This window comes from Pieris rapae, chromosome 3, assembly GCF_905147795.1.
Source record: "Pieris rapae chromosome 3, ilPieRapa1.1, whole genome shotgun sequence".
In the NCBI taxonomy this organism is placed as follows: Eukaryota; Metazoa; Arthropoda; class Insecta; order Lepidoptera; family Pieridae; genus Pieris; species Pieris rapae.
This window is the reverse complement of record NC_059511.1, coordinates 7,263,277-7,290,723: the sequence shown is the minus strand read 5'-3', so window position 1 is coordinate 7,290,723 and position 27,447 is coordinate 7,263,277. Positions and strand designations below refer to the sequence as shown.

The following is a 27,447-nucleotide window of genomic DNA, read 5'->3' as shown; positions in this document are numbered from 1 at the left end:
AGATTAGAAGTTAAATTGAATTTGAATTGAAATATTAAGTTTAACATTAGGTAGGTAGGTAGGTTAAATACACTTTAACATTTAGAAATAATCATTTACTTGTCAAGTTTTAGTTTGTTCACCGTTAGATGGAGGAGGCCTACTATAACTTTACCTAATCTTAATTATTTTTGGTTCGTACTTCGCGAACCTTGATAAGATGGTTGTCTTCGGTAAGATGGAAGGGAAAAAGTGGCGGGACAGACCAGGTTACGATTCTTACAGGTCTCCCCTTAACAGCTATGCATAGAGAAGCTAGAGAACAAAGTGGAGAGATTTGACTAACAGGGCAGTGGGCACCTTCGAGTGACGTAAAAGAATCTTAATTATTAATAAGGTCTTTAAACTACTGAATTAAAAACAGTAATTAAATTAGGCTAATTCTGTACTCAGGATATAAGGCAGAGCAAAATATTGAATGTTATTTAACTAATCAGATAAAAAGTGTCTCGCGTGGAGTTACATTTTTATATTACTAGATTATTGTGTTATCAAACACATTTACAAAATCTTCCATGCAACTTAACATTTTACCATAATTGGCAATTTTTTTATTATGATCTAGTTTGTAAGCTATCGTTACTCAGCTATCAGATGGACAGAGGCGAGTGCGTTAGACGGTAGTTAGTTAGGCACAATTATTATTATTTAGTGCGGCTCACTGCGGTGGGACAAAGCCTACACCCACGCGTCTACGCACGCTAAGTATCTATGGATAAGCCATTGATTGAAGACATATAAATATATATTATTTTTTATATAACTTCTGGTTATGCACTTCTTGCACTCATCATTTTTATTTATTGTTTTCCTTTCTTACTAGGGTTGCCTGGAAGAGATCGCTTGTTAGCGATAAGGCCGCCCGTTGCATCCCTTTTAATTTATATGTATTGTGTTATTTGTGTTTCTTTCTAGCAACGAAGTGTGAATAAATAAATAAATAAAATAAAATATTTTGACATTTCCCATTTTGGTTTAGTATCCTAGGTAAGCGACATTTATCTACATAAAATAGAATCTTTAGACTCTCAAAGGAACAGGAATTACAAATGATAATATAATTACGAAAAAAATATATAAATTTCAAAATTATCAGACTTGAGCTACTGCATTAGTATATAAACAATTGTTGACAGATCTATCAGTACTGGTACTCAAAGACTTTGTTTATTTAAATTGCAGAAGATCATACGAATTTATAGATCATACGATACGAACGAGATGGCTTTTGAGCCATCTCAAGACAACCCTTAACATGCAATCGCGAGCCCGAAGTTTGTATGTAAGTTCGATGAAGTTCTCTCAATAACCATAGATAGCGCTGATCTTACAAACTTGTCTAGACAAGTGATCTAGATCAAAAATTTTATTGAGCAATGCAATTTAGAAATAGATCACGTCTAAAGGAATATCCATACTTTGCTACTGCTATTTATAATTCTTAGATCTCTCTGCATCTTCTACCGCATTTAACATGAAGAATGTTCAGAGGAGTTGTTCGAATTACCCGAGGGACAGAATACGAAATTTTATCCTTATCAACTAAAGGCAGTTTTTTCCGCGTTCATTCTATGTATCTATACACTATTAAGAATTATCAGTATGATATTCTTAATAGTGTATGTATATCTGGTAATATTTATTTGTATAAACTTTTTTTATACTGCCAGAGATGGGGTCCTAATTAGCGGTTAGCGACGGTTGGCGGTTTTTAATATATGCGCGAATGCTGGTTTGCTTTTAATATGCAAATTTCATGAATCCTAATAAATCTGTGAAGCGTGAAGGTGTAGCAAACTACGTAAATAACACTGTATGACATACAATATTTAACGTCGTCGCCTTTTTACATTCTATACTCATAATTGAACGACAAAAGCTTTGAATACCTATAACCAGGCGTAATTAATACGACTGGTTGCTTTAGAGAGAGCATTTGTTATTTTTGTCTAACGTTTTGTAACAATTTCGTATTTTAATTATAGAAATGGGGGGTGACATTTTTGCTATCGCCATTGCATATTTATAGGAGATTCGTAGTCCGAGAAATGACATAGTCAGCCGGTTCATTGCAATATATAACTAGTAGTTCTTAGATTAGATTCGGTGAATCAAATAGTTTAAATTTGAAATAAACTTAACAAATTCCATGTATCATACTGCATTGTGTGTGTACATGCAATATCTATGTATACACACACACACAGTGCTTAAATTGAAGTAAAAACTTGTATTTTATATATTTCAATGTTTCTAAATAGAAATTCGGTAGTGCTCTAAAACGCTGACCTTATTACTGTGTCAGTATTTCCCTCAAAGTTCGGTTTCGGCCTTCCAAGAATGTTTTCATGAATTTCTTGCTAGTATCGCGGCAGCAGAATTTTGGTTCATTATAATACTTTACCTGTGTGCTATTTAAATTACCAACCAGTTAAAAGCTTCACTAAACATTTAACTATGGAAAATACCAAATATATAAAAATAACTTGTATAACAAACACATTATTTATTATAATATTATTTGTAACGGAAGGATCAAGACAAAATCTCTTTTGTCATTTGAATATTTTGGTATTGATCTTTTTCAGAAACCTCAACATTAAATACTTACTTCAAGTTAACGTTCAAGTTACAAGACTGAATGAGAGAATTTCGTTTTCATAAATCTAGTCGATTTTCATTCATTAATTCATTTTAATGATATTGAGCCCCGACCAATTCTTTTGTCAGGCCGTATGTTATGCCTTGTAATTTATAATAAAAGTAATAAATAAAAGTCATTGAAAATACACTTCTGTATTATATACTATATTGATACAGCAAATTTAATGTTAATGGATGTTATCATTGTTTCAGGAAGAACCAGCGACTTCTGGCGACAGCGGGGATGACAGCGGTAGCGAACCAGACTTTATGTACAATCCCCAACAAAACCACAAGAATTTTAATTGCGATAATGAATCAGTTTCAAATAAAAGGTATAACTAAATCTTCATCATCAACTTCATCTATCAAAGTAACTTTTATGAAAATTTAAATAATAGACATTTTTAATATCTCTGTAGGGTCTTTAGAAGTAGAAAGTATATTTCGTCAACCCCATATGCAGACATATTCTGCATATACATGAGTCCAATGCGATGATATTTGTTTTACAGTAAATCATATGAATAATATTCGTTTTAATGTGTTTCTTAAAATAAACATGGGTGAATTTATAGAAAGCTAATAAAAAAATGTATAGAAATCTTGTTAAATACATTTTCAGGGAATCCGAAAACCAGCCGTCTACGTCATCAGCAAACCAGGAAGAAAGCAAGTCGAGTCAACCGTCACTACCCAGACTACTCCCAAAGATAGATCTACCAGGGGGTGCGATGTTGTACCCCTCAGGGGTCCTAGCTGGACTGGACGGTTTGGGAACAAACTTGGGACTTGGAAATTTGGCTATGGGATATCCGCCTAGCTTTATTTTAGGTTTAGCTAATCAAGGGCAAGAAAATGGTTAGTACTATTTATTGGACACAGACAAATAATTACTATAATAGAGTTTAAGTGCATCTCTTAATCGTATCACGATATAGTTTATATTAAAATTATTTTTTAATTATCTTTCCTATTATCTTTATTTAGTAGAGTTCTATGACAAGTTTTGTAATTATGTCGACTGTCTTGACATACATGTATATTATCCATATTTTACATACAAAAGAGGTATTTTAAAATTACTTTTAATAGGTATTAATTAGCTGATGACAAGTATTTTCCTTTGATACTTTTTATTACGCTTACTTTTTATTTTATAAGTAAGCGATACTAAACTTATATACTCAAATTATTTTAGCATCATCATCCAACCAGCCGCAGTTCATCACAATACCACTTTCGATGGCTGTAGCAGCGGGTGCAGGCGCTACAAACGGCGCCGGCGCATCTAGCGACGACAGCAGTGAACTACAGGATCTTAGTACTGGCATACGGAAATGATTGTAAGCTTCACTTATTCTCACTTGCATTGTTAGATACTATGTTCTAGACGGAAAGAGAGAATTTTTATTTGAGTTTGTGAATTTATCTAGCTTCTCGTCTATAATATTATTAAATCTTCCAGTAATTTTAATGATATAATGAGCCTAACAGACCTACTGATACTAGGGTAGTGACATGTAAGGCGTAGTATTTCATAAGTTCTCTAATCAAAAAATATTGTTCGTTTCCACAGTTGATCAATACAGTAAATAGATAAACAATATCACATCCACCACGTATGAGGGGTAGATATAATAGTTTATACCTCGTTTTTCGTTTCAGATAGTTCCGAGAAGCCTTCATAATATCCTCTTAACAAATAACGTACATAATGTACCAAAGTACTCGTAGTATGATTATGTTCCTTAAAACTCATTATTTTGAAGATATGCATTCATTTATTCATATAGATTGTGTTACACAAATTACGTAATTACCGAAAACTTGCTGTTTATTCGTTATATCAAATATCAAATTCACGACCGTACTTAAAGCTTTTTGTATCACTTTCCAATTAAACAAATTTGTTCAAATAATTTAATAGTTTTTTGATATTAACAAAGAAATTGATAATTGCCCATAAGCTGTCAACCATATTTAATTAAAAATTTTCAATAATACACTTGTTTTGCGTGTGCAGCCTATGATTAGTTTATATGATAACAGTTTTTATATGATATCCAGGATTATGTAATTGATATTAGCAGTACAAGGACGTCACCTTTGTATATTAGCACGCCTTATGATTAGTATAAGTGTTAATTATTGTCAGAAATACGTGTATTTTTGTACTAAACTATGTAAAATTTGTTATCCCCTTATTTATTAGCACACCCTGTATTCTCTTCGTAGTCCAAGTGTTTATCCGTTGTTTTAAGTTAATCAATCTAATGTCATACAATGTAGTGTAAACAATATAGATAATATTGCAACGTAATATATTCATATATATAATAGATAATTAGTGTCGAGCATAAGCTCCTCTACGTTTTTGACAGTTTTCTATTGACTATGAGTAATAACGATTACCATAAAGCTAGAGAGATAAAGAACACACTAACGCAGCAATTTTTAAATATAGTGTTATAGAAAAGGATTTGGCATCCAAAAACATCGCTTCATACTTGCCATAGAATTGTATATACAATACCTATATATATAGTTATATATCAAACACATACATTAAGTATTCGAAAACTTGAAACGAATATTTAAAACTACAGCAAAGTTTGCTAAAGTTACTGGTATGATATAGAACAAGAATCTATCGAACAAATCTACCTAGGACTGGCTTTGTTCGACATAATTTTTAGTTTTCATATAGTTTCATTTTTAGGTTCTTAAGTTGCAAAGCATTTATAATTTAATTTCGTGTCCCTTGCATGAATTTTAACAAATGTTGATATTGTATGTAAAATGTCGACTTGATTTAATTGTATTACTTAATTAGTTTTATTTTAGGCGGGAAATTAATAGACTAAGAAAGGTCGAGTTTGGTTTGTGTATTAAATGTTCCTTTTCACTTAATAAAAGTTATGAAATATTTGTTCTTTTTTTTTCAATGATCCCAAAACGTTAAACAATAAAATATAATTTGACGTAAGTAAGTTAAGGTCAACAATTCTAAAGTTTTTTTGAATTTTAGTATTTAAATGCGCGAAGTCACCGAAATGCATCCGAAAGTATCGCCATATTTATTTAGTCATTTCTACGTCCAAATACATGATAACGCTTATCACATATTTCACCAAGATCAACTAGAATTTTAACCAGGTACATGTATAAAAATGACTCAAATTTCGTTTTCAGAATATCCACAGCATAAAAAAAAACATATCTTCTCGAACATACACATCATCACACAACCCACCGACTTAGATATACTTAGTATAAATTTTTATTGATTGTCCTTTAAAGTTTCGTAAATATTTGAACCTTTTTTATATATTATGAATTCCAAATTTGGCTTTATTTTTAGCATTATCGTTTTTTGCAAAATATAATTTAAGTTAGCTAAAATCAGAGCTGTAAATATGCCTCTCATTAAATATAGAAGCTTATATTTATAAGAAAACAAAGCTCAACACAGGCACAGCGAACATAAATAACTGTAATTTTAAATAAGAATATATTCACAAAAAAGTTATGGGAAAAAATATTTACACGATCCATTTCTCTTAATTAATATAAGAATAGCTAACTGAACTTATTATTTTTTTCATGCATTTCTGAGAGTTCATTGGAAAATCGATAATCTATAAATTCCTTTGTATTTATTCTTTTGTGCAATGTTTTTAGTTTATATTAAATAATTATGAACTTTCTTTGGAGTTATGATGTTTAATTGGATTATTAACCTTTAGTTCCCAATTCGGATCGGTATAACGATAAACTTTGCTTTGAGACTTTAACAAAAAACTAATTTAAAGTATAAAAATACATCGAAATGCTCTATATAGAGATATATTCTACAGGGTATACGAATAAACGGCAATAGATTTATTAGTCTATATTCTTAATGAAATGTTCTCTAGTACAGATTACGACCATTTTAAATGTAGTGGTTTTAATTAAAAAACAGACCATTTCATTTCATTAGTTAGTTCCATCAATATTCAGTTTAATAAAAGCTGACGTCTACAAATGACTTTGAGCGTTCATATTACAAATAGGTATTTTCTTATTTGCATTGAAACAAGTTCTATTTTGTATACATTGACAAATTGTCAATTTAAAAGTGTATTGAGAGGATTCGTTCTAATTTATATACTTGGTGTTATTTCAAAATAAAGTAAGAACGGGATATCTTAAGTATTTTTTCACTCCTGACTGACCATGTAGTATTTATGTAAATAATTACGTAATTTTTGAGTTTGCTTTATGCACTTGGGATATAATAATAAACATATTTTTCCAAGCCTTTGTTACTATCGATTCTTTATGTCATACATCTACCATGCTGGCTGCATAAAAATGATGACATAATCGTCAATTGTTTTTCAAGAAGGTATATTTTCTATTATAATATTTGAACAGTAGCTAAGTTCTATACGGATTATATTTAACCAACAACTTTGTTGTATCACCTCACAATTTTTAAAGGTTAACTCGAACGCAAGCCAATTCTTCAAAGTCTAAATATTTCACATTTCAATCATATTCATTTGCTCATTAAACCAGTAATGATACTTATTACCATGTTAAGCCCAGTATATGTTAATCTAATTCCTAATGCAGATATCCTTGCGACATTTCGATGACTCATTTACCATCATGTTTGCTAGTGTTAGTAATGATTGCTCTTGTTTAATTTTTATATATTCTTAATAATTACCTAGTGCGTTTGGGGATATAATAATGAGCAAGAAATCTGAAGCAATAACGTATCTTTGATAAATATATAGGAATCCAAATTGCTCATTAAATACAAGGTGCGCGTTTCAGTCCTTTCAGTTAATATCCTGATAACCGATATTCTATAAGATCTTTTTTCAGCTGACCTGAATCTGATGAAATATAGTGTAACGTACTGGTTACACTATATTTCATCACCCATTCTAAGAACTATGTAAATTTCAACATAAGAAAATCTGTGTCGCCGCACCAAGCTAGTTCTAGGAAATATTCGGTATGAGTTTTCATCAAATTTTCCGGTGCCTAGACTATTGTAAACCGTGATTAACAATTCAGTGAATAGCATACATAAATATTTGCTAACAATCATTCTATGGACGCATTATTTTAATAACCAGTGCCGTAATTGGGCGCGAACGTCACATGTTAGGGTTACCATGACTACGAACAAACAGTGGCGCTACAACCCTTAATATCTTGGCCATACAGAGGATGTATTTCACTGATATTCTTTATATGCAAATAGGTGATCATGTCTCTATACCTTACGTTGGATTTATCAATGAACCGTTAATCGAATAGGATGTTGAAGAGGGTGTGTACAATACAATATACGCTCCAAGGCTGATGAAATTTCACTCACAGGTGCAGCATCCTGATATATAATTATATGAATACCTTGAAATTGGTATATTAAATTATGTTTACACTTTGGTTAGTTGCTTTACCGATGTTTTCAACTAGGATGTTATTTTCGTTAATAGCTTAGAATAATCACTGATTCCTAAGAATCTCTCTCTAGTTTATGTAAGCTCAATAAAGTATGAACATGTTCATAACAAAGAAATAATAACATATTTTTTCTAATGAATTTTGATAACAGATAACTTATTGAAAAGAGATTAAATTGTTAATTTCGTTTCTGTTCCTTCATTTATATAATCTAATGGCAACTTTTGTGTTCAATGCAAAGAGAAACTTCTTTAATTTTAGAGAGATTTTTACATTGTTATAAATTTTGAGCAGTTTTCAGCAGGCCCTGTGGCGCAATGGATAACGCGTCTGACTACGGATCAGAAGATTCCAGGTTCGAATCCTGGCAGGGTCGCAGTATTTGTTTTTAACTTTTACATTTTTTTTTGATATATAAATAAGGAATCTTCTATAACTATGACCGGGGTAATTTTTTTTATGTACAATGACTTTCTCAAAAACTACAATTGTAGAAATTAACAGAATTGTGACTAAAAAATATTTGTAGAATCGCTTTAATTTGCTGTAGCCTCAGAAATTAAAAGCAATATATTATAAATACATTTTGTAGTGAAAGTATATATTAAAAAACCTGTTAAAACCACTGAATATAATAGTTAACAACAATTGCTTCTATTTATTATCAATATATATGCAAAATCCGGTAAGTAAGATTGTTCCTATTAAAATATGGTCACCATAAAGAAATCAGTATGTGTGCTCACGCGCACCCCTAAACCGTCGCGTCCGCTCCGTGTATGGTTCTGTTCATTGTCCTAACTGCCTGCTGACGGCTGAAGGACGATATTCGTTTAATAATGATACGTACAGGGTAATTAACAAAATACATACATAATGAAATATATAGCTACAACATAAAAATATCACGTGCGGTAGTGATATCAAAATTAATAATAATATATTAATGATTTCACTTTTAATTGTTTCGTAAAGAAATATGTATTTGAATTAAATGTAAAATACACCTGAAATTTCTAAATTCTAATAAAAGCTTTCTGATTTTAAGCTCGTTAAAACCATTTTATAAAAATTCAATTGTCTCGAAAAATAAAAAATTGTTCTACATATTATTTCGTTATAACATGAGAGTTGACACAGTGAACTGAGCTCATTTTGATATTAATTATTATTTATTTAATAGTGCTAAAAATAATCTTATCCAAAGAACGTATTGTTAATTCTTTTTAAAAATTCAGTTCTCACGTACTATATAACCAGTGCGGAGTGCAACCGTTTCTCAGGACCTACATCTTAGAACTAACTAGACATGAAGGCTCGATTGGATTCCAAGAAAGAGTCTGCGCAAAGCGGTGGAAGTCAGTATAAATCTCTAAAGGCCCACGGGTACAGCAAGTGTCAATCATGGAGATACAAACGTAATCAGGGAACAGTGTGCCTTAATAAGGACGCTGTATCGGAGAAAAAAGGCAAAATTATGAGATGGACTGATCGTGTTACGTGAGCCACAAAAACTACTCGGTCTGCTCGTAAGGATCCCGGGTTCCTTTACACCACGCGATATCTGACACGACTGTCAACTGTCAATTAATGTTCCAAATCCAAAATTACATACAGATAAAGAGAGTCTGTTGGCGCGAGGGCATATTTCTAAATTCAAATACGTTTTCCGAACGTGTAAGGTGGCAATACTGAGACCGTAACCATTTTAATACATTTCACAATAAATTTTATCTATTTTATGCAATAATCGTGTCGTTGAGTTTAATTCTGTCATAAGTTGTAAGATAGGGAACAGTCCTGAGTTGCTGGCATACAAGGCGTAACTCCGTCTCCCCTTCCATTTAGGTGTAAGCACACGGGGTGGTTGTTCATATGTAATTAAAAAAAAACAACCATTTGACAATGTTTTATTATTTTATTAGATAACATTTTTGTTTCGTATAATATATATATTTGAAAAGTGTGTGTATTTTTGTTCATGTTAAAGTTTATCTTACACAAGGTACTTAATTTTCCTATAAAGTTTGAATTTAAATTAAATAAATTTAAAAACCAAATTTTTCTGTGGGAGTGAGATCAGAAGAAAAATGCACGAGTGTGTGATGATCCACGCACGTAGCTTATGATATTCAGCGTACGCAGTTAACAAAAAGCGGTCGCGGCCATTTTTGCGTCGCGCGCGCACTCCGGGGTTATTACGGGAAATCTTATGTTAATTACAATTATATACTCGTACGTGCACCGTCACATGCGCCCACGCAAAAACATATCCTATACAATTTTAATGCATTCACTGGAATTTACGGCGCATTCCCTCGGCGATTAAAAAAAAACGTGTAGTGTAGAGCGACGTGGATCGAATTTTGATAGACTTGTCTAGTAATCGTATTGGCATTTTAGTAATGGGTGGAGTCTGGTGGCACACCTCTTCATCAATATATATGTACGAGTAAATAAATAATCTATACATATAATAAAATTGTATGGCCGACGTCGTCAATAGTCCAGAAAAAGGCAACGCGTTTTTCTTTCCTTCAGTATACTACGAATGTCTCAAAATTATACCTAATATTAATAAAACACATTACAAACAAACAGAAATTGGGCTAAATATTTTTCAATCAGAGAATATAAAATGTCTCTGAATCTTTGCAAAACATTATTCAAAACCCGGAATTTGAGTCCCGCTTAACCTCACACTCTTGTCTTATTATTAGAATAGCAGAAAATCTATTTAGATACACCTTAAGAAGATTTTAACCAATGCAAGGTTTTTGCTTGCATACAGTCAGCAAATTGCTGTATTTCAATAGTCCCAAACCTGCAATTATTTAATTTACTTAGGGGCATAAATAGGAGTTACACAAACATTGGCTTTTTACAAGGCTCCGTACAAAGTCGCGTGAAACAACTCGTGTAGGCTAAATGTCGACGGTATTTATCGATGCAATTATTCAACTGTTTTTATTTGTATTGGAATACAATTATGGATACAAAGTTATATTTATATGTCTTATGCATTCGAGTTTTTTGAGACAATATGGTCTAACGTGTAGAAACATATGCATATATATATAATAAGTCTAATTACAGGTTTGACATGTTGTAGGCAAAATGATAGCCGATTATAATTTTTTTTTATTAATCAACGATTTAGTAGATATTTGTTTGTTGTGAACACGTATAAAGCGTTAGACGAAAAATATCATTCTGAATATACCTTTGAAAAAAGAAGATCAAATCGAAATTTTAATAATATTGGTATCTTCATACTTAAGAATACCAATATGTATTTTATTCTTACAATAGTGTTCACAAAAAAGCGTGCGACTTTACATGATTTACAATCTAACCTATACAATTATTATAACTGATAAGTTTTATTATGTTGACTAATTTTTTTACAATACTAATGAACAGCTTAAACTAAGGTTATGTTCAATACAAGTCATAGTTCTATAATGTTTTTTGTGAGTAGAGAGAGTTTTATACAGCACTTGCACTTATATTCACTACACTAGGCTTAAAGGTTTAGTTCCCTTTAGGCGTATTATTTCTATTGTGTCAAGAATATTTAAAGACACCTAAATTAACATTATTTACCAGTTTCCAAATCAAGGGCGTAGAGCGGACAAATATCCAGAAAGAAACTGACCACCTCTCCTTCACATCACCTACATTATTTAGTTCTAAATACTACAAGTATATCTTTATCGTAAAACATGTAGCTTAGCTCAATTCTAGGTACTTTTTAAAAAGGCAGCAGTTTTACTAAAAGCAAAATGCAAAATATCATTAAGTCTATCTAATTAAAACTAAATAATTTTTGTAACAGCGACAACGGCATTCTTCCTCGCGCGTTGTATACCAAAAAGCAAAAAGCCGAATTTTGAAAACGGCCAAGAGTAATTACGAAACCAGAAGACAATTGAATAAGAACTAAAAATATGAAATTAATATAAGCAATCTAAAATATGATTCGTGTGGCTTAGATCAAGTGGTATGCACTTTTTGGGTGGTCCTCAAGAATCCTTGTGAAATACCGAGACGTTGTAAGTTCAGCAAAAAGGGACACGCTCGCCATTGCGACCTTCGTATTTTTTTATAAAATCGATTGTTACAAATTCTTTTAGATTAAAAAGTTGTGCCCTCACAAATTTACACGTATTTTCAGAGAATAATTTTTAAGTACTCGTAAAATCGTATGAGACTCACATACTTTGGTCCAAATATTGAAGAAATCGACATTTCGTTTTAATTTTTTTCGGTCGATAAGAATTCGTCTTGAGTTTATATTTTGAATGTCAATGAAAAGGAATTTCATAGTAATTTAACAATTTATTTAGCATAGAGGTTATTTAGCTATCGAGGTATTATGTTCCAAAAAGAACGCTCATAGTGGCCAGTATTATCCAATTTTACGAATTTAAAACAATGATACTTTATAGCATTTCTATTAACTATTATCATTCGTTATATTATGATCTAAGTGATATCAGTATGGTCATAGATATTTCAGCAACCATACCAAAAACAAAAAGATTGTTTTGATAGATACCTACTTACTATGACTAATCGCCAGAGAGTAAAGTTGAAATGGATGGTTGGATGAAATTAAGATATATATACGATTTTTATTAAGTCAGGTATGTGATTTTTAATATCATTTCGGTGACATAATTACCATTACCACTACTTCGGGTGTATGTATGTGTATGTAATAAGCTATTCTAAAAAAATACGTTCTTAGCTTAATTTTCGTAGAAAAATTGACGCATAATTCACCCTTTTAGAGACAGGTAAATTAAAGGTTTTTAAAACACCACGCTAGACCGTTGGCCGCTCTTCCGTAAGCCTGGTTAGGCCTAAACGGTCGCGTCCGGCGGAAACGCGAAAGCAAGTGCCCTACGCCATAAGAGGATAGTATTCCGTACGTGTACGCAACGACCTACTGCCCACTGGAACTACATAGCCATAGTGAAAACAAACTCATCTCACTAGAACAAAAACGCTATTAATCTGAAAGAGGTATTGAAAATATTGTAAGTAATTGAAATGAGTATTCTTCGAATAACGTAATATAAAAATTAATTTCATTATTGTTCAATAAGCTTCCATATGAGACATTCGTCTCCATGGAAGCATGAAATTTTCTTGAATACATATTTGTAACAACTTTCGCCATACACCAACAATTTAAACTAATAAGTAATATCTATAATAATTAACTTATTTAACAGCACATTTTTATACAAATTTATTAATTAGCGAGATGTTTCAATAATTAGCAAATGGCCTGTCACATTTCGCGCGCTTCCGTCAGCAAGATGGCGGCCATTGTTATGCAATTGGCGCGAAAGTAACTGTCCACGTCCTTCCTGTAGCACCGGAAAAGAAAATAAATAAATGATCCTGCGCTATTGGCCAGCAAGGCACGTAACCGACAAACGGGGTCAGAATATTATGAAGAGATTGACATTGAAATATGAAATTAATAATTTATACCAGGTCTATGATTGCTATTTTATTTGCGTTATCTGTATACAAATCTGTTGCTTATCGGACATAGATATAACGGAAGTTTCATAAAAAAGGAAGCATAGATATAATTTAAAAAGAGGTTACAGATACTTTATTGTACGAGTTAGTAAGTATATTTATATTTTAGTAAACAGAAGTTTTCATTTGAAAATCTAATTATATAATCAGACATTTTTTCGTCAACAATCAGGTAAATTAAACAACCCACAATATGTAAATACATTAATTATACCAAAAAACGAGTTGATTAGAAAAATGAGTTTCCCTGTAAAATTAATATTCAAATCAATGGAAAATATCAAAAAAAAGGTAGTCATTATATTTAACAGTCATTAGTAACAAGTGGCTGAGTTCCTGGCATTCTACGGATGATTGGAAATAACCAATATTTAGAGGGTGAAAAGACAGTTGAGCACCATTTATGGTGTAAAGTCACAAGTATGACGCAATTATACACGAGAAATGTTAATTGAAAGATATAATGAGGGTAAAAACACTAATACTACGGTGTGAATGGCTCCCATTTGTCTACGATTACACGTGAACAATGGTTAGTCAACAAACAATCTTGCATAGTGGAAGACGCTAATATATGTAGAATATGTTCGTTATTTGCAAATTTATTCAAAATATCAAAAAAGTTATGATTTTTAAATACATATTCATGATTATGTGCAATCGCGGCGATAGTGGTAGACTGGACACCGTCAACTGTTATTCATTATGTCAATTAGATCGAAGAGAATCTGCTTAGAGCAAGTCCATTGTGATATCATAATTTTTCATATGAATAAGTTAAAATTGTTCAAGTACTGAGGGGATTGTGGAGTAAAGTATGGTTTAAGTATGTAAGCAAGATTTAGGAGTTGACATATACCTGACCTGCGTATTTCGGGGTCATTATGCTATCTGCATATATATAATATGTTAATCGCAATCACATTCGAATTGAATTTTACGTCAAAAAACGTTTTGAATATAAACAATATGATGAGCATCTACCTACCTTAAATTATAAATTTGGCAAATTTTCCACTTATTACACGATTGAGAGGTATAAATATAAAACATTTAAAATCTCACTGTGCACACAACACGACCGTTTCGAGACATACAACCAAACGATTTCATACCACTCAATTCAATTATGGTAAAAACCAACCCCACATTTGGTCTACACATAAAAACTGTTAACATTACCATATAGTAGCACAGTTGAAAAAACCTATCTTAAAAGGGAAGGTAAACAACCATCTTCGAACATTATATAACATAACGGTGCACCCCATTTGGATACGGACCAAAAAAAGCCAGTACTTTTAAGAGAATCTTTAACGTGTACCTGTTAAGGCCAGTGCCTTACAAAGATCGACTAAATAAGTCGTTGAAACTGGAGTGTTGCTACTCGATAATATGGCTAGGGACCAAAATTATGGCGGCTCTCATGTATGGAGATGCACGTGGTGTCTGTCTCAAGGGGTTTCCTCTGAATGAAAGCGAATGACCAGGTCATTATCAGCTGATACATATATGTGTCTGCAATTGTTTACCAAATATACGCCGCTCAGGGACAGTATGACAACTTGGCTACTGATTGAAATTATAGCAAGGAGTCTAGTCAAGAATGTCACAGGAATTGATTCTATGTTCTATATGGGAGAGAGTAATATAAATCTATAAATGATTTTCAGTATGAGAACTACTGAGAGTCCAGATATAAACTAATATGCATAAAGCCTACTAAAAATAAAAATAAATCAGTGGCGCTACAACCTCTTTAGGTCCTGGCCTTAGATTTCTGAATCTGTTTCATGATCATTTTTAAATCTAACAGGCAAGTAGGTGATCAGCCTTCGACGTTTTTGGGTCTAAGACATGTCGGTTTTCATGCGATGCTTTCCTTCACCGTTAATTTTTTTTTTAAATTCTTCAATGTTAAAATGCGCACATAGAAATAAAGTCTATTGGTGCACAGCCCGAGATCGAACCTACGACCTCAGATATGAGAGTCGCATGACCAAACAAGTAAGTATAAGTTTCTCCAAATGGATTTAAGCGTATTATTATAGTCTAATTTATAGTACTTTAAACTGTAAAATTATATTAAACTAAAACCCCAACGGAGTTTGGGACAAACTCGTTCTATGTCTGTTTCATTGTTTCATTTAGGTTTTTACATATATTCGTTTCCTCACTGTTTTAATCTGCCGTACTAGCAAGTACAGGTTTCTTATCTGTTTGAAGCGTTCATCCGAATCCCTTAAGGATTTATTACATAAACATTAAAGTAGAAAGTATACTTAATTATTATTAAATTCTCAGCAAAAGCTGAATAATTTTAACCAAAATCAAGTGAACAGCTCGTCTATCTCCCGGCGGCACTCCTTTACTGATTACTGTTTGACTTTAAACTCGAGAAACTTTACGAACTTTGAGTATTTCTTTGTAAATAAAGTGTTTCATTAAGCCGCACTGGTCTTTATAGAGACAATGTTTGAACAGATTTTCATACACTATCGTAAATTAAAGTCCTTTAATTGTATTGCATATATTGTCTTAAAATTACGCTGTCAAATTAATTTATCGATTTGACCGTTAAATAAATATAACTAAAACCGATCACTAAATAATTTGTTAAACTATAATGTTTCGGCTTTCATAACAATGAATTATTTTTCCGTAAAATATCAATTTGCAGTCATTGTTAAAGTTTCTTACTTTTTAACTATTGGTAATATAAATATATATATAATAAAGGATTTCCGTAATATTTATAGTATTAATACGTAAACATTAGCTCATTTCGTGTAACCATTAAAACAAATTGTCCTTGCGTGGGAAAATTATCACATTGACGTTTCAAACGTTTGTTCACCAATTCGCATAACCAAATACGACTCGGATACAATAGATGGACCCAAATTTGGTGCCAGTTTTTGGTGACAATACTCTAATTATGCTTACAAGTGCTACGTAACATGTTTACTGAACGCTATTCTCAATGTCGACAACAGAAGCTTTTAAGCATGGCAAATTAAATTCTACCTGAAATGAATATGTATTTATGCACAATTTGTTATGTATTATATAAGATTGTAAAAATTATCTCATATTTCATGAATTTTTAATAGATTTCCCTAGTCCTTTAAAATTTGCAGAAAGGTTTTGAAATAAGCTTATAGTTAATGTACTAATGAATAGCTATTAATAATATAATACTCCGTCGGCACTGAAACTCACTTAGATTTTTTACTTCTTATACCTTGTATATTTTAATAAAATTTACAGTCAATGACTCCGCCACTTACCGAAGACAATATAAACAAAACCATAAACAACTTTATAGAAATTAGCAAATCCAATACGGTTTAAGACTTAGTCATCGCTACCTTATCTGAAAATTTACTAATAAAGTGTTACAGTTAATCGTAAACCGTTTGGGAATCTAGTTTTGCCTAAAATGTTTTAGGAAATAATCACATAACCGAAAAGTATCTGTACCGTTGGGGCTGACGTAAATTGGAAGTGTGAAGAATGGTTTTCGTTAAAACGTAGTTTTATAACCGAAAAACAAATCAGTTCATGGCTTTTCTTATTTTTTTTAATGCAGAATTCAACTTGCGACAATGAGTTTGTGTTATAAATATTTTTTTGTAAAAATATTTTTGTTACTTTTCCATATATTATAAAAATGATTTGATTTTTAAGTTTGTATTTCAATAATTTTTAAAATAATTGCGTACAAAGCAACGTCCGGATACATTTAAATAAAAACTGGAAATATATACTTCTGAAATAAATGTATTGATATACATATACTCTTTTACGCTGATGAAAGTTGTTAAAAAGAGCAAATTTCAAAATGGGTGTATACTAGGTGACTATGACTTTATTTACAGCAATCATCTATCTACATAAATTTAGTTGATTCTGAAATCACCTACGAACACTTTCGAGAGAAAGCTATGTCATAAGCGTTTTGTTGTGAGAAATATATAGATTATAATATTACTGTGAAATGTATTAAAGTAATATTGCGTATTCTCAAAACGTTATCAAAGTGCTCTAACCCATTACTCCAAAAATATACAAACAAAATTAATAAAGTATATTTTAGCAACTTAATTTACAATTTTATTAGTATCAATGTTACTAAAGTATTTCACCTGTAAAGACAGTTAAACGGACGTTCAACTTTGGTGAAATCACCAGTCGCAATAAATTCCTTTTTAGTAGTTTTCGCCTACACGAACACCTTTAACTTTTAAGTAGGTACATAACAGTATTGCATTTCATCGACACCTGGAAAAGCTGAGAAAATGAGATTTTCAAAAGCATTTTTAAAACTATCTTGATGTTCACAGACTACTTTGTTGTTTCTAGCTACATGATAATTAGAATATATAACTATTTTTTTGGGAATATACCACTAATGAATATAAATGTTCAAAAAAATCACTTGTTTTAAGCAATATTACTAGTATAAGATATTTTAATCAAGCAAACGATATAAGTCCCAACATTACAGCAATTAGTCTCTGGTAGGTTGTCGCTTAATAATATCACATTAATTGATATGTTTTATATGAATTTTTATGCTTTAATATGTTAGGTCATATACGTGATTTGATGTTGGTGTTGTTGGAAATATATGAAATTCTTTTTCCTATTCGTTACGAAACGGGTGGGTAAGAAATATTATTATATATGTATCTATTTGTATACATTTCTTATAATACACCATATTTAGAATGTATGTGATCACTCAAAAGGGCTTACTTTGACAACTTTTGAAGAAAATATTATTGTGTAATCTTCCTTTGCACCATATGTGTATATGGTATATATATATCTATATAATCTATATATCTATCTATACATAAGTAACTATACAGATATATATATATATCTGTATAGTTACTAATTGAATAATTTTAAGAACATTTATTCATATTATTTTAATATGTATAAATTGTAAAATATATTGTAATGTATTGTAAAATAGATCTCTTAGTGACATCTTGTGTTGTATTTCTGTAAACTAATGATGAATCATTATTCAGGTCGCTTGTCTTTATCGTAGTGGTTCAGCAATATTACACAAGATGGCGCTTTTTTCGAATACTTTAAGTTATAATGTAATTTGGTACACAAATGTAATATGCTGTACAATATATATAATTTAAAACGTTAAATTAATCATTTTAGATCGTCGTGTCGTCAACCAACATTGGGGATATCACCAACGTTTATAAAAGTATTAAGTTAACAAACCAAAGAAAGTTCAAAGACAAAATATTTCCTATACGCGTATCTGGATTATGATCATGAACCACTGATAATTACTAATAAAGCAATTATATTTTGCACATAACAATAACGGAATGTTTATTTTTTAAGAGACACATTAACAGCTTAAAATATAACATTATACATACAACAAACAAACAGAACGTTTGATACAATTTAATTTATAAATAACTAAATTGTTTTGTGGCAAAACTGTCTTTTTATATATATATATATATATAAATATATATATATAAACTGTATTTTATTTCTATTCTAACCCAATTTAATAATAGATTAACGTGAACATGCAACAGGCTTTTATAATAATCGATCTCATATTCGAATAATCCAAATTATATGGAACTTCCTACCTTCTATGTTAGTTCGATTTAATATAATAGTGCGGTGAGGTAGTAGGAACAATTGGAGCTCAAGTGGGCTGGTGACGGCAGCCTGATAATTAGAAAGGGTGGCGGGGTGCATGCATTATGTAGCAATCGATGCTTGGTGTTGGATACTGATTGCTGGATGGGCTAGTGTCAGGTGGACAGCAAATCTATTGAGTATATAAACTCGCATAATTTACTATAAATACGATATTGCAGATCAAATTTCTTTGTAATATCTTATGTGAGCACGTGAAAACCCTTCCACGCTTTAATACTGAGCTGATTAAAATTAATATACATGCAGTACAGTATGGATACCACAAGTACAAGAGTTACTGTAAAAAAATCCTCTTTTATTGGTACTGATTAGAAGAGGCTGGCTTCTTAAAATAAATTGAAATGAAAGATCTGCATTGAGAACTATTTACTGTATATAACTAGTTTAGCCATAAATACTGTTACATAAAGATTTTTTTAAGGTAATACGTTAAGCTATTATTTTTTAATTAACCTATACATTTATCCGGAACATAACATATAACAATAACAGTTCTTTTAAGTTTCCCCCTTCTAGATTCCTCTCCAAGTATTCCTCTGTCCGACTCCCACGCCGTGTCGATGTAGGGTGTTGGCCTTTAGGCGACCCGTAATTTCTGTATTAAGCATTGTTGGATATGAATATACAACGACTCATACGTCAAGATACTTACCTTTCAAAATGTACAGAGAAACTTTAAACATAATCAACAATATATAAAAACTGTTTTTTTGGTTTTCAAAAGCAAATTAATGAAAAAATGTTGGATAAAATTCCGACGACCTCAATTATTATCAGCTAAAAATGTTGTCAGCCCGCTGTTCCGCAAATCATACCTAAGATCAGACACGATATAATCATTAAGAAAATGTGATCTAGTCCAAGAGACGGTAGACAACATATACTTTTCTACCTATTAATGTAAAACAGAATTACAATTTATCCCGACCTCGTTTGGAAGCCATATCCAAATTTAGCCTACGACCTACATTTACACAAATATCAATATTTATTAGTCGCTCTATCTATTAAGCATACCTGAAAAAACGGAAAAGCTATAGTCAGTGAAGTGTAGTGACAGTAACTTTAACGAAATCGATTCGGCCACAAGCTTTACGTGTTAAGCGCTGATTTAAATTAACATTTAAATGTTTGTAAATATCAAACTGAATGAAAACTTATTATGTTTATATTGTGTAATTATTGAAATTAATTAGGATAATAATTTTGCATTGTTGCTGAATTCGTAATGTCATTTGAGTATAATACTTGCGACTTCTTTGGAGATAGAGTTTCTTTTGTTTAAAGGGCTCGTGGTGAACTCCAAGAAGCTTATTAAAGGTAAGTTAAAACATACTTTATTAACCTCTGTAAAGTTAAATACTCTGAAATATGGTTTCCAGGGAAAGCGACCAGAATGTTTACAAGCAATTACATTGCAATGCTTTATAATAATATAGCAGCACTAGTCTGGGGACTCGAAACTTCTATTTCTGCTTAAATATAGAACGTATATGAAATTAATAGGCGTGTTTATTAGACAGGAACCCTAAATAAGATAATTATATTATTTCACGTAAAACGATTTATGTTTGAGTTCAAAGTCCAGTAAACCTATACATTCTTTATATACTTCGACGAAAATCAAATCTTGTGTGGTGGTCTTACCATGGCATTTTACCTATGAAACAACGGCTTTTACTTCGTAGTTTAATAGGCGATTTTATAAATATAAGTATAAGTAATCATCATGTATTTATGGAAAAAGGCTTGTAAAAGGGATATTTAATCTATGGCCAAAGGCGACAGATTAAAAATGTCAATTGGCAGCGACCCTTATCCGGTATAAACAGAGGAAATTCGCCGTGATGGTATGAAATGCGATAGATTACCGCCTTCCGATACGACATTGAGGTGAGCTTTATTTTCACGTGGAATATTAAATAAGCGCGCTCGAAACCAACAAAGTGAGTTTGGTATGATAAAATACAATTTTAAGTCAGGAAAGGTCCCTTGTTTACATACATCAAACATATACAAATATTGCTTGAAGAAAAGCAAATATATTGCCTTACTGTCATTTGTACTTGTACATCTAATAATTTGGACTAATTTATTTGTAATAACAGCTATTGTGCTTCTAAACCAGGTCAGTGGTACCAGCAGCCGATCGACGGTGAATCAGAGGATGACTTGGTTAAATTCCTTTGAGTTAGTGATCCAATTGCCTATTTAAAGAAAAACACTTTTTTAACGGATTATAGCTATGTATTTGTATTTAAACTTATAATTATTTGTACATAATTTTTTAAATTTAAATTTAAAATTATGTACAAATAATTATAAGTTTAAATACAAATACATAGCTATAATCCGTTAAAAAAGTGTTTTTCTTTAAATGTGTAAAAGTTATGTAAATAAAAGACAATACAATTGCCTATTTCCCAATATTCGACGGAAAGGTGTTATAAATTAATGTGTGTGTCGTGTCCGCTTTGCCGATAGCAATTTTTTATTTGTATTGTTCGTTTGCAAGGTTATGCATTGCTTAACCGAATTTTATAAGATAGTTTTGCATAATTCCATTTTTCATGCTCTACTGAGGTATGGGGGTGTTGAAATAACTTTCTAAATGTGGTACCATTGCAATTGTTCCTTGCAATGATTTATATGAAGTATATATTAACCCGGAAGAAATACGATTGCCAACCTGTCATTTTTATCTGTCGTCGAACTTTTATATATATATATATATATATATATAAAAGTTATAGTTATATATATAAACTATTATTGGCTTTGAGTCAAATATTCAATATCAAAATTTAATCGTAACTTTTAATAGAAACACAACGTGTCAGAATGATTCATGACCGTTTTAAACTATTTATTTGATACACTTTTGAATCGTACGTGGAAATCAAATCCAATTTCACTGCAGTAAACCTATCCTTTATTTCTACTACAAATTTTATTACTTTAAAAAAAATACATATACTTGACTAACAGCGCTTCTTTTTAACAGTAAGTATAAGACTATCGTCATCAGTATTGTACTTTAAACTTTTTAAATTAGATTACGCTGTTATTTTTTTTTCAGTTTTAAAAATGGGTTGCGGTTCATCTGGCCACGTGATCGCACCAGCACCTGGACAAGAAAACGGATCTGTCGCTAACGGACATACAGTCAACGAACATACTTCTCACCATGATAATGATCTTCCCACGATGGAGCTACCAGATACATCAGTAAAGCCTAAACCACGTAAGAACCTATTAATGCTTTGACATGCTAAGAAATTGTTCATTATAATATACGAAAGGAACCTGCGTGTATATCTATTAATAATAATAATGAAATGAAGCCTTATTTATTCCTTGAAACATTCATCTGTACATATTTACAAAAGATATGTGAACACTTCCAATTGATTGCAAAATAAATGAATTCTTTACAAAGAGTATAGGCCTCCGTCTCTGTTTATTTAAGTATTCGTTTCGTTTTATGAAGAAATTTAAAGTAAATGTGGTGTGTCCACCAGGCACCAAATTAACCCCTTAGTGTTAATTTGGTGTCTTTGTACTCTTAGTTTATTTATAATGTTTAAGTAATAATATCTTGTGAGTAAATCATTCTACAAGTAAAACCTCGAGCAAGAGTAGAGATGGTCTCTTGCTAGCCTGCTACTGTAAATCAATGGGAACGACAAATTACATAAATTAAAATATGTTAACTTAAATCTGTAGAATTCATGTAAATCAAATGATTATTATCAATTTCTTTGTTTGTGTAAAAAATATGTTTATTCTTTGTTAATTCTTAGATATTAATTTCAGCTATTGCCTTTGAAATTCCAATAGAAGAATTTGATAGCAGCCATCGGGCAATCACACCACCAGCTCATCTACAGCGGTTACTGTGTCCGCCCAGCACCGACGTCAGTCTGCCCCATATAGAGGAAAAACTAGCAGAGGCTGAACAAAGAAGGCAGGCAGTAAGTTATCTATTTATCTTTATGTCTGTAGCCCAGAAGAGCCATTGGTGAAGTTTTAGGCATTTTTGACTGATTAAGTTTTTAATTAAAAAACTAGCTTGGTTAAGCTAACTTATTTTTTTTAATTACGTGAATTGGTAAATATTTTAAGTTCAAACATGAAGGCGACTGTTCGGTGAAAACCCGTGGAGGTTTACCTATGCCTTTAGCACTCTCAAGTTACTTAACTAATAGACACTCAATTAATGTAATATTCTTCGGGTAGAGCGATTAGTGGTAAGCTAATCGTGTTCCTGCAGTTGAAAAGTTTTTTTAAATACATGTATTGATACGATTATTTATGAATTCTTCACATTATGAAAATAAATCAATTATTGTTTCAATGATATTTTTTTCAAATTTAATTATCAGTTATTTATTTAATTTATCAGCCTATATATTTATAGCCTTCTATTTTTAAATCGTCATTTTCGTAACAGGCGTATTTAGATATATAAATACGCAAAATCTTCCATTTTAAAATAGGCATACAAATATTATATTAATTATCATAATAATAACAGATTCTATTATGCTTTTCTACTACTACGACTACCAAGCTTTTTGAGCTTCTTTTGATAAAACATGGCTTATATCGTATTTATATTGATCGCAGATACTACAACAACGTGCGGCTTCAGCTCAAAAAAGGTCACAGAAAATTACAAAGAGCTTCCAGGATATCAAAAAATTTGACAAAACGGAATTTGTGAGTATTAAACTTAAATATGTGCACAGAGTATCTCATGATATAGATCATAACTCACATGGACATGGACAAAACAATCGCCGACGGAATTACAGGTCTAATGTTGTCTCTCAAATCTTTAATCACTGTCTATAACACATTGTGTAATGTAACATGTGCTTGTTTGATTTATGTCTCTTGTGAAATTCCATTTTCGTGGGTGAATTCGTAAGGCAAGTTCCTAAGTAGGCATGGCACACAATTCTCCATGTAAGACAACATTATCAATTTCGCGTATCCTGGCGAAACAAGATAAGTCTTACCATAGTATTACCAAATTACGATAAAACTGTCACCTAGTTGTTCACTATATCACGTCTGCGTTCATATTTTCGATCACTTTTTATCGAATTTAATAAATTACATTAAGTTATTTAATTACAGAATCATGATGAAACCAGTCACAAGGCGCTCATCATTCCACCAGATCCAGGACTTGAAGATAAATTAATCTAATTATATCTACAGAAATATTATTTCTAAAATGTACTTAATGATAATTGTAGTACTAGTTCGTACTATTAAGAGTTGATACCGCTATGTGGCCTACTGAAAAATAGTAGTTCTATTTTATTATTCCGCGGAACACACAAGTGAACCGTGGGTCACAGTATCTTTGCTTCCAACGAAATTTACTCAGTTTTTAAATAAATTATTGGCATTCGTTTCTATAACGTATTTAAACAACCGTTTTCCATTTGAGTAAGCATGATGAATTTTAAATCCAGCCAGCTTCGAAAAACAATTTCTTCTCAACGCTTATTTCCCTTGAGATACCTTGTTGAATTTATTTTGACTGTATCCCCGCAATGAATGGTATTTTATGCTGGGTACTCAGTATGTTTAACTTCATAATGTATGGTACAAAAACTGTATAGGATATCGTAATTAAAATAATCTTAATTTAAATGTTATACATGTAAATATATTTCTTATAGGATTATTAAATCAAAGCTTGTCTAAACCCTAAATAAACGATCGTCAATTATTCAAAACCCTAATATTCTAATACAGGCAAGGGACTGTTTCTCACCCGGTGTTTATCTTTAATATAAGATTAAATATAAAATGACTTTACCTAAATACATAATTCTAAAGACGCCAGTCCACGCACTGTGATGTGTTGTGGGCGTCTAGACTACGACTTTTCTAGGCTATGATAATACATATTTAAAACAAAAGAAATAACACTTATAACGTGAAAATATGACGTGTCATGAAATATTATATTTTACCTGACTTAGTATTCGTACGAGTTCCTGTGGGTTCATAACATTTTTGATTAGAAGTGATGCTTGTTATATTCAAAGTCAGGACTATAACACTTATATTATCAGTATGAAAGCATTATTATTCTTATTAAAATTACACACAGATAAGGTTGTTCGATCTAAATAGCTTTGAAGCCGAGCCTATATAGCAAATATGTGTTAAATCTTATAAACATAATTTTCAGTTAGCCTTATATGTGTAAAAGATATTTAAGATATTATTGTATGTTTTATTAATACAAAAAGGCCATTTAATCTATCGTATATTAAATGCAACTGTTGTAATATTTACACAAAACGGATTGCGAATAACGTCTTAATAAAATATAAGAATTAAATTTATTGCGTTTCAACTTTCAATCAAACACGAAAACGACCTCAGTGGCCGCCAGTGCGTGTGAGTTATTCTACAATTGCATTGAAACGTAACTAATGGTTATTAGTAACTCATAATTACTATAAGGCCTAAATTACCATATATTTGCATAGTTCATATAAAAAATCCCTGCGCTTATAATTTTGTATAACGATACACTAACGATTATTTTATAACTAATGATTTTTTAAACGTATTTGGATTTATAATAATTATGTTATTTAATGTTATAAATAATTTGAATTAAACATTGTATTGTGTTTTTATTATCACATATGTAATTTTTCTATAGTAAAAATGTTAATTCTACTGCCCTTATGGCGTACGTAGAATATTTATTCAATGAGGAATTAAGTTGAGTTTGACCAGTTATTAGAAGAGTAATTGTTTTGTATATAAAAGACAGGGCCCGTTCACATACTTGTATAAAGAAAAACGAATAACCCATCACAGAAATGTCTTGAGACCCATTCTTCAAGCAAATTATATTTTGTTATCTGTGTAATCAAGTTCTCGCATGCATAAGTAATTCTTTAGCAATTACATTAAAATTCAAATTTACATAGTTGCCGATACAATCAAATTAGTGGATTGATGGATCCGAAGCAAATTTGCCTCAAGGTTGCAAAGTATATTCAACTGTAACGTGGAAGACCTATTGTTGCAACTGCGCACACGCATCCACTTTAGGCGGATTTTTGGCAGGAAGTTACAGTAGTATATAACAGTTAGGTTTTTCAACATTCGGTACACTTCGTCTGCTGAACTGAAGTAAAATGAACTCCTTCATCACTGTAAGTAATATAACAAATATTTTATTTTTTACTATCGATATTGATGTGATAATTGTAGGGTGAAGGATTGTTTTTGTCGTTTCACAATGAACGATTAGAACTAACAGTGAACATTAAATTCAGCTTACCTATTTTAGTTTCCAACAAGACAGGTGTTTATTTTTTTTCTCAATTTCTTTGATTTTGTTTCCAGTTTGCCTGCCTGTTGGCCGTAGCCGCTACCGCAAATGGCTATGGATATGGCCTGGGTGGACTTGGTGGATACAGTGAGTAGCAATTTCTATAGAAATGGTGTTTTGTACCATTTATTTTAATTTACTTGTCTTTAATATTTATTATACTACGTGTTGCTAAATTAAACAATAATCCATTAAGTAATTAAACTTCTTCGTTATATTTGATCTCGTAATACGTTCAGTTCGTCATCTCATTAACCTCATGCGATCGTATATAAATAAAACTTTATAATGTTTTTACAGGGTTGTCAGCGCCAATAATTAGCGCTCCAATAATTACTGCACCAGCGTACTCCACCGCGAACTTATACAAGGCTGCGCCCATCCCTGTGGTCCGCACTTCGTATGTAGCCGCTCCTGTGATCAGAACCGTACCTGTAGTCAGAACTGTAGCTGTAGCAGCTCCCGCCGTTAGTGTCGCGAGCTACGGAAGTTACGGTGGCTACGGAGGTTACGGTAGCTACGGAGGTTACGGTGGCCATGGACTAGGCTACGGCTACGGACACTAAATCAGTCATCAGACGAAGTTTTTCTTCTTGGTCAATGCACTAAATAAATCATTTCTTCATTCA

The 27,447-nt window shown here is 31.5% G+C and overlaps 3 protein-coding genes and 1 non-coding gene across 5 annotated transcripts in view; all 4 read left to right on the top strand.

The window, feature by feature from the left end:
* LOC110993362 (serum response factor homolog) overlaps positions 1-5,611 on the top strand; it is a 147,699-nt gene extending 142,088 nt beyond the window's left edge. For both annotated transcript variants that reach the window (XM_022259588.2, XM_022259590.2), the window contains 4 exons: positions 2,896-3,017; positions 3,308-3,543; positions 3,884-4,028; positions 4,351-5,611. In XM_022259588.2, the coding sequence (XP_022115280.2) occupies positions 2,896-3,017; positions 3,308-3,543; positions 3,884-4,026 (501 nt within the window). In that variant the 3' untranslated portion in view covers positions 4,027-4,028; positions 4,351-5,611. The remainder of the gene's footprint in view (positions 1-2,895; positions 3,018-3,307; positions 3,544-3,883; positions 4,029-4,350) is intronic.
* Positions 5,612-8,457: 2,846 nt separating this feature from the next.
* On the top strand, positions 8,458-8,530 carry Trnar-acg. Its single transcript has one exon. It is a non-coding gene; the product is annotated as a tRNA-Arg (tRNA).
* A 13,994-nt stretch (positions 8,531-22,524) lies between these two features.
* LOC110993343 lies at positions 22,525-24,654 on the top strand. Its single transcript, XM_022259559.2, has 4 exons — positions 22,525-22,681; positions 23,254-23,411; positions 24,067-24,159; positions 24,583-24,654. The coding sequence occupies exons 1-4, from the start codon at positions 22,525-22,527 to the stop codon at positions 24,652-24,654; spliced, it is 480 nt and encodes a 159-aa protein (XP_022115251.2).
* Positions 24,655-26,456: 1,802 nt separating this feature from the next.
* On the top strand, positions 26,457-27,447 carry LOC110993342 (cuticle protein 64-like). The gene is made up of 3 exons (XM_022259558.2): positions 26,457-26,639; positions 26,833-26,905; positions 27,119-27,447. Exons 1-3 carry the CDS (start codon positions 26,622-26,624, stop codon positions 27,382-27,384), a joined length of 357 nt encoding a protein of 118 aa, XP_022115250.2. The 5' UTR covers positions 26,457-26,621; the 3' UTR covers positions 27,385-27,447.

What these genes read in the sequence shown, in the direction of transcription:
- LOC110993343 (XM_022259559.2), top strand. Translation starts at nt 22,525, where the DNA reads ATGGGTTGCGGTTCATCTGGCCACGTGATCGCACCAGCACCTGGACAA. An exon ending in ATCAGTAAAGCCTAAACCAC is followed by an intron (nt 22,682 to 23,253) that starts GTAAGAACCTAT and finishes TATTAATTTCAG; the next exon opens with CTATTGCCTTTGAAATTCCA. An exon ending in AATTTGACAAAACGGAATTT is followed by an intron (nt 24,160 to 24,582) that starts GTGAGTATTAAA and finishes ATTTAATTACAG; the next exon opens with AATCATGATGAAACCAGTCA.
- LOC110993342 (XM_022259558.2), top strand. An exon ending in GGGTGGACTTGGTGGATACA is followed by an intron (nt 26,906 to 27,118) that starts GTGAGTAGCAAT and finishes ATGTTTTTACAG; the next exon opens with GGTTGTCAGCGCCAATAATT.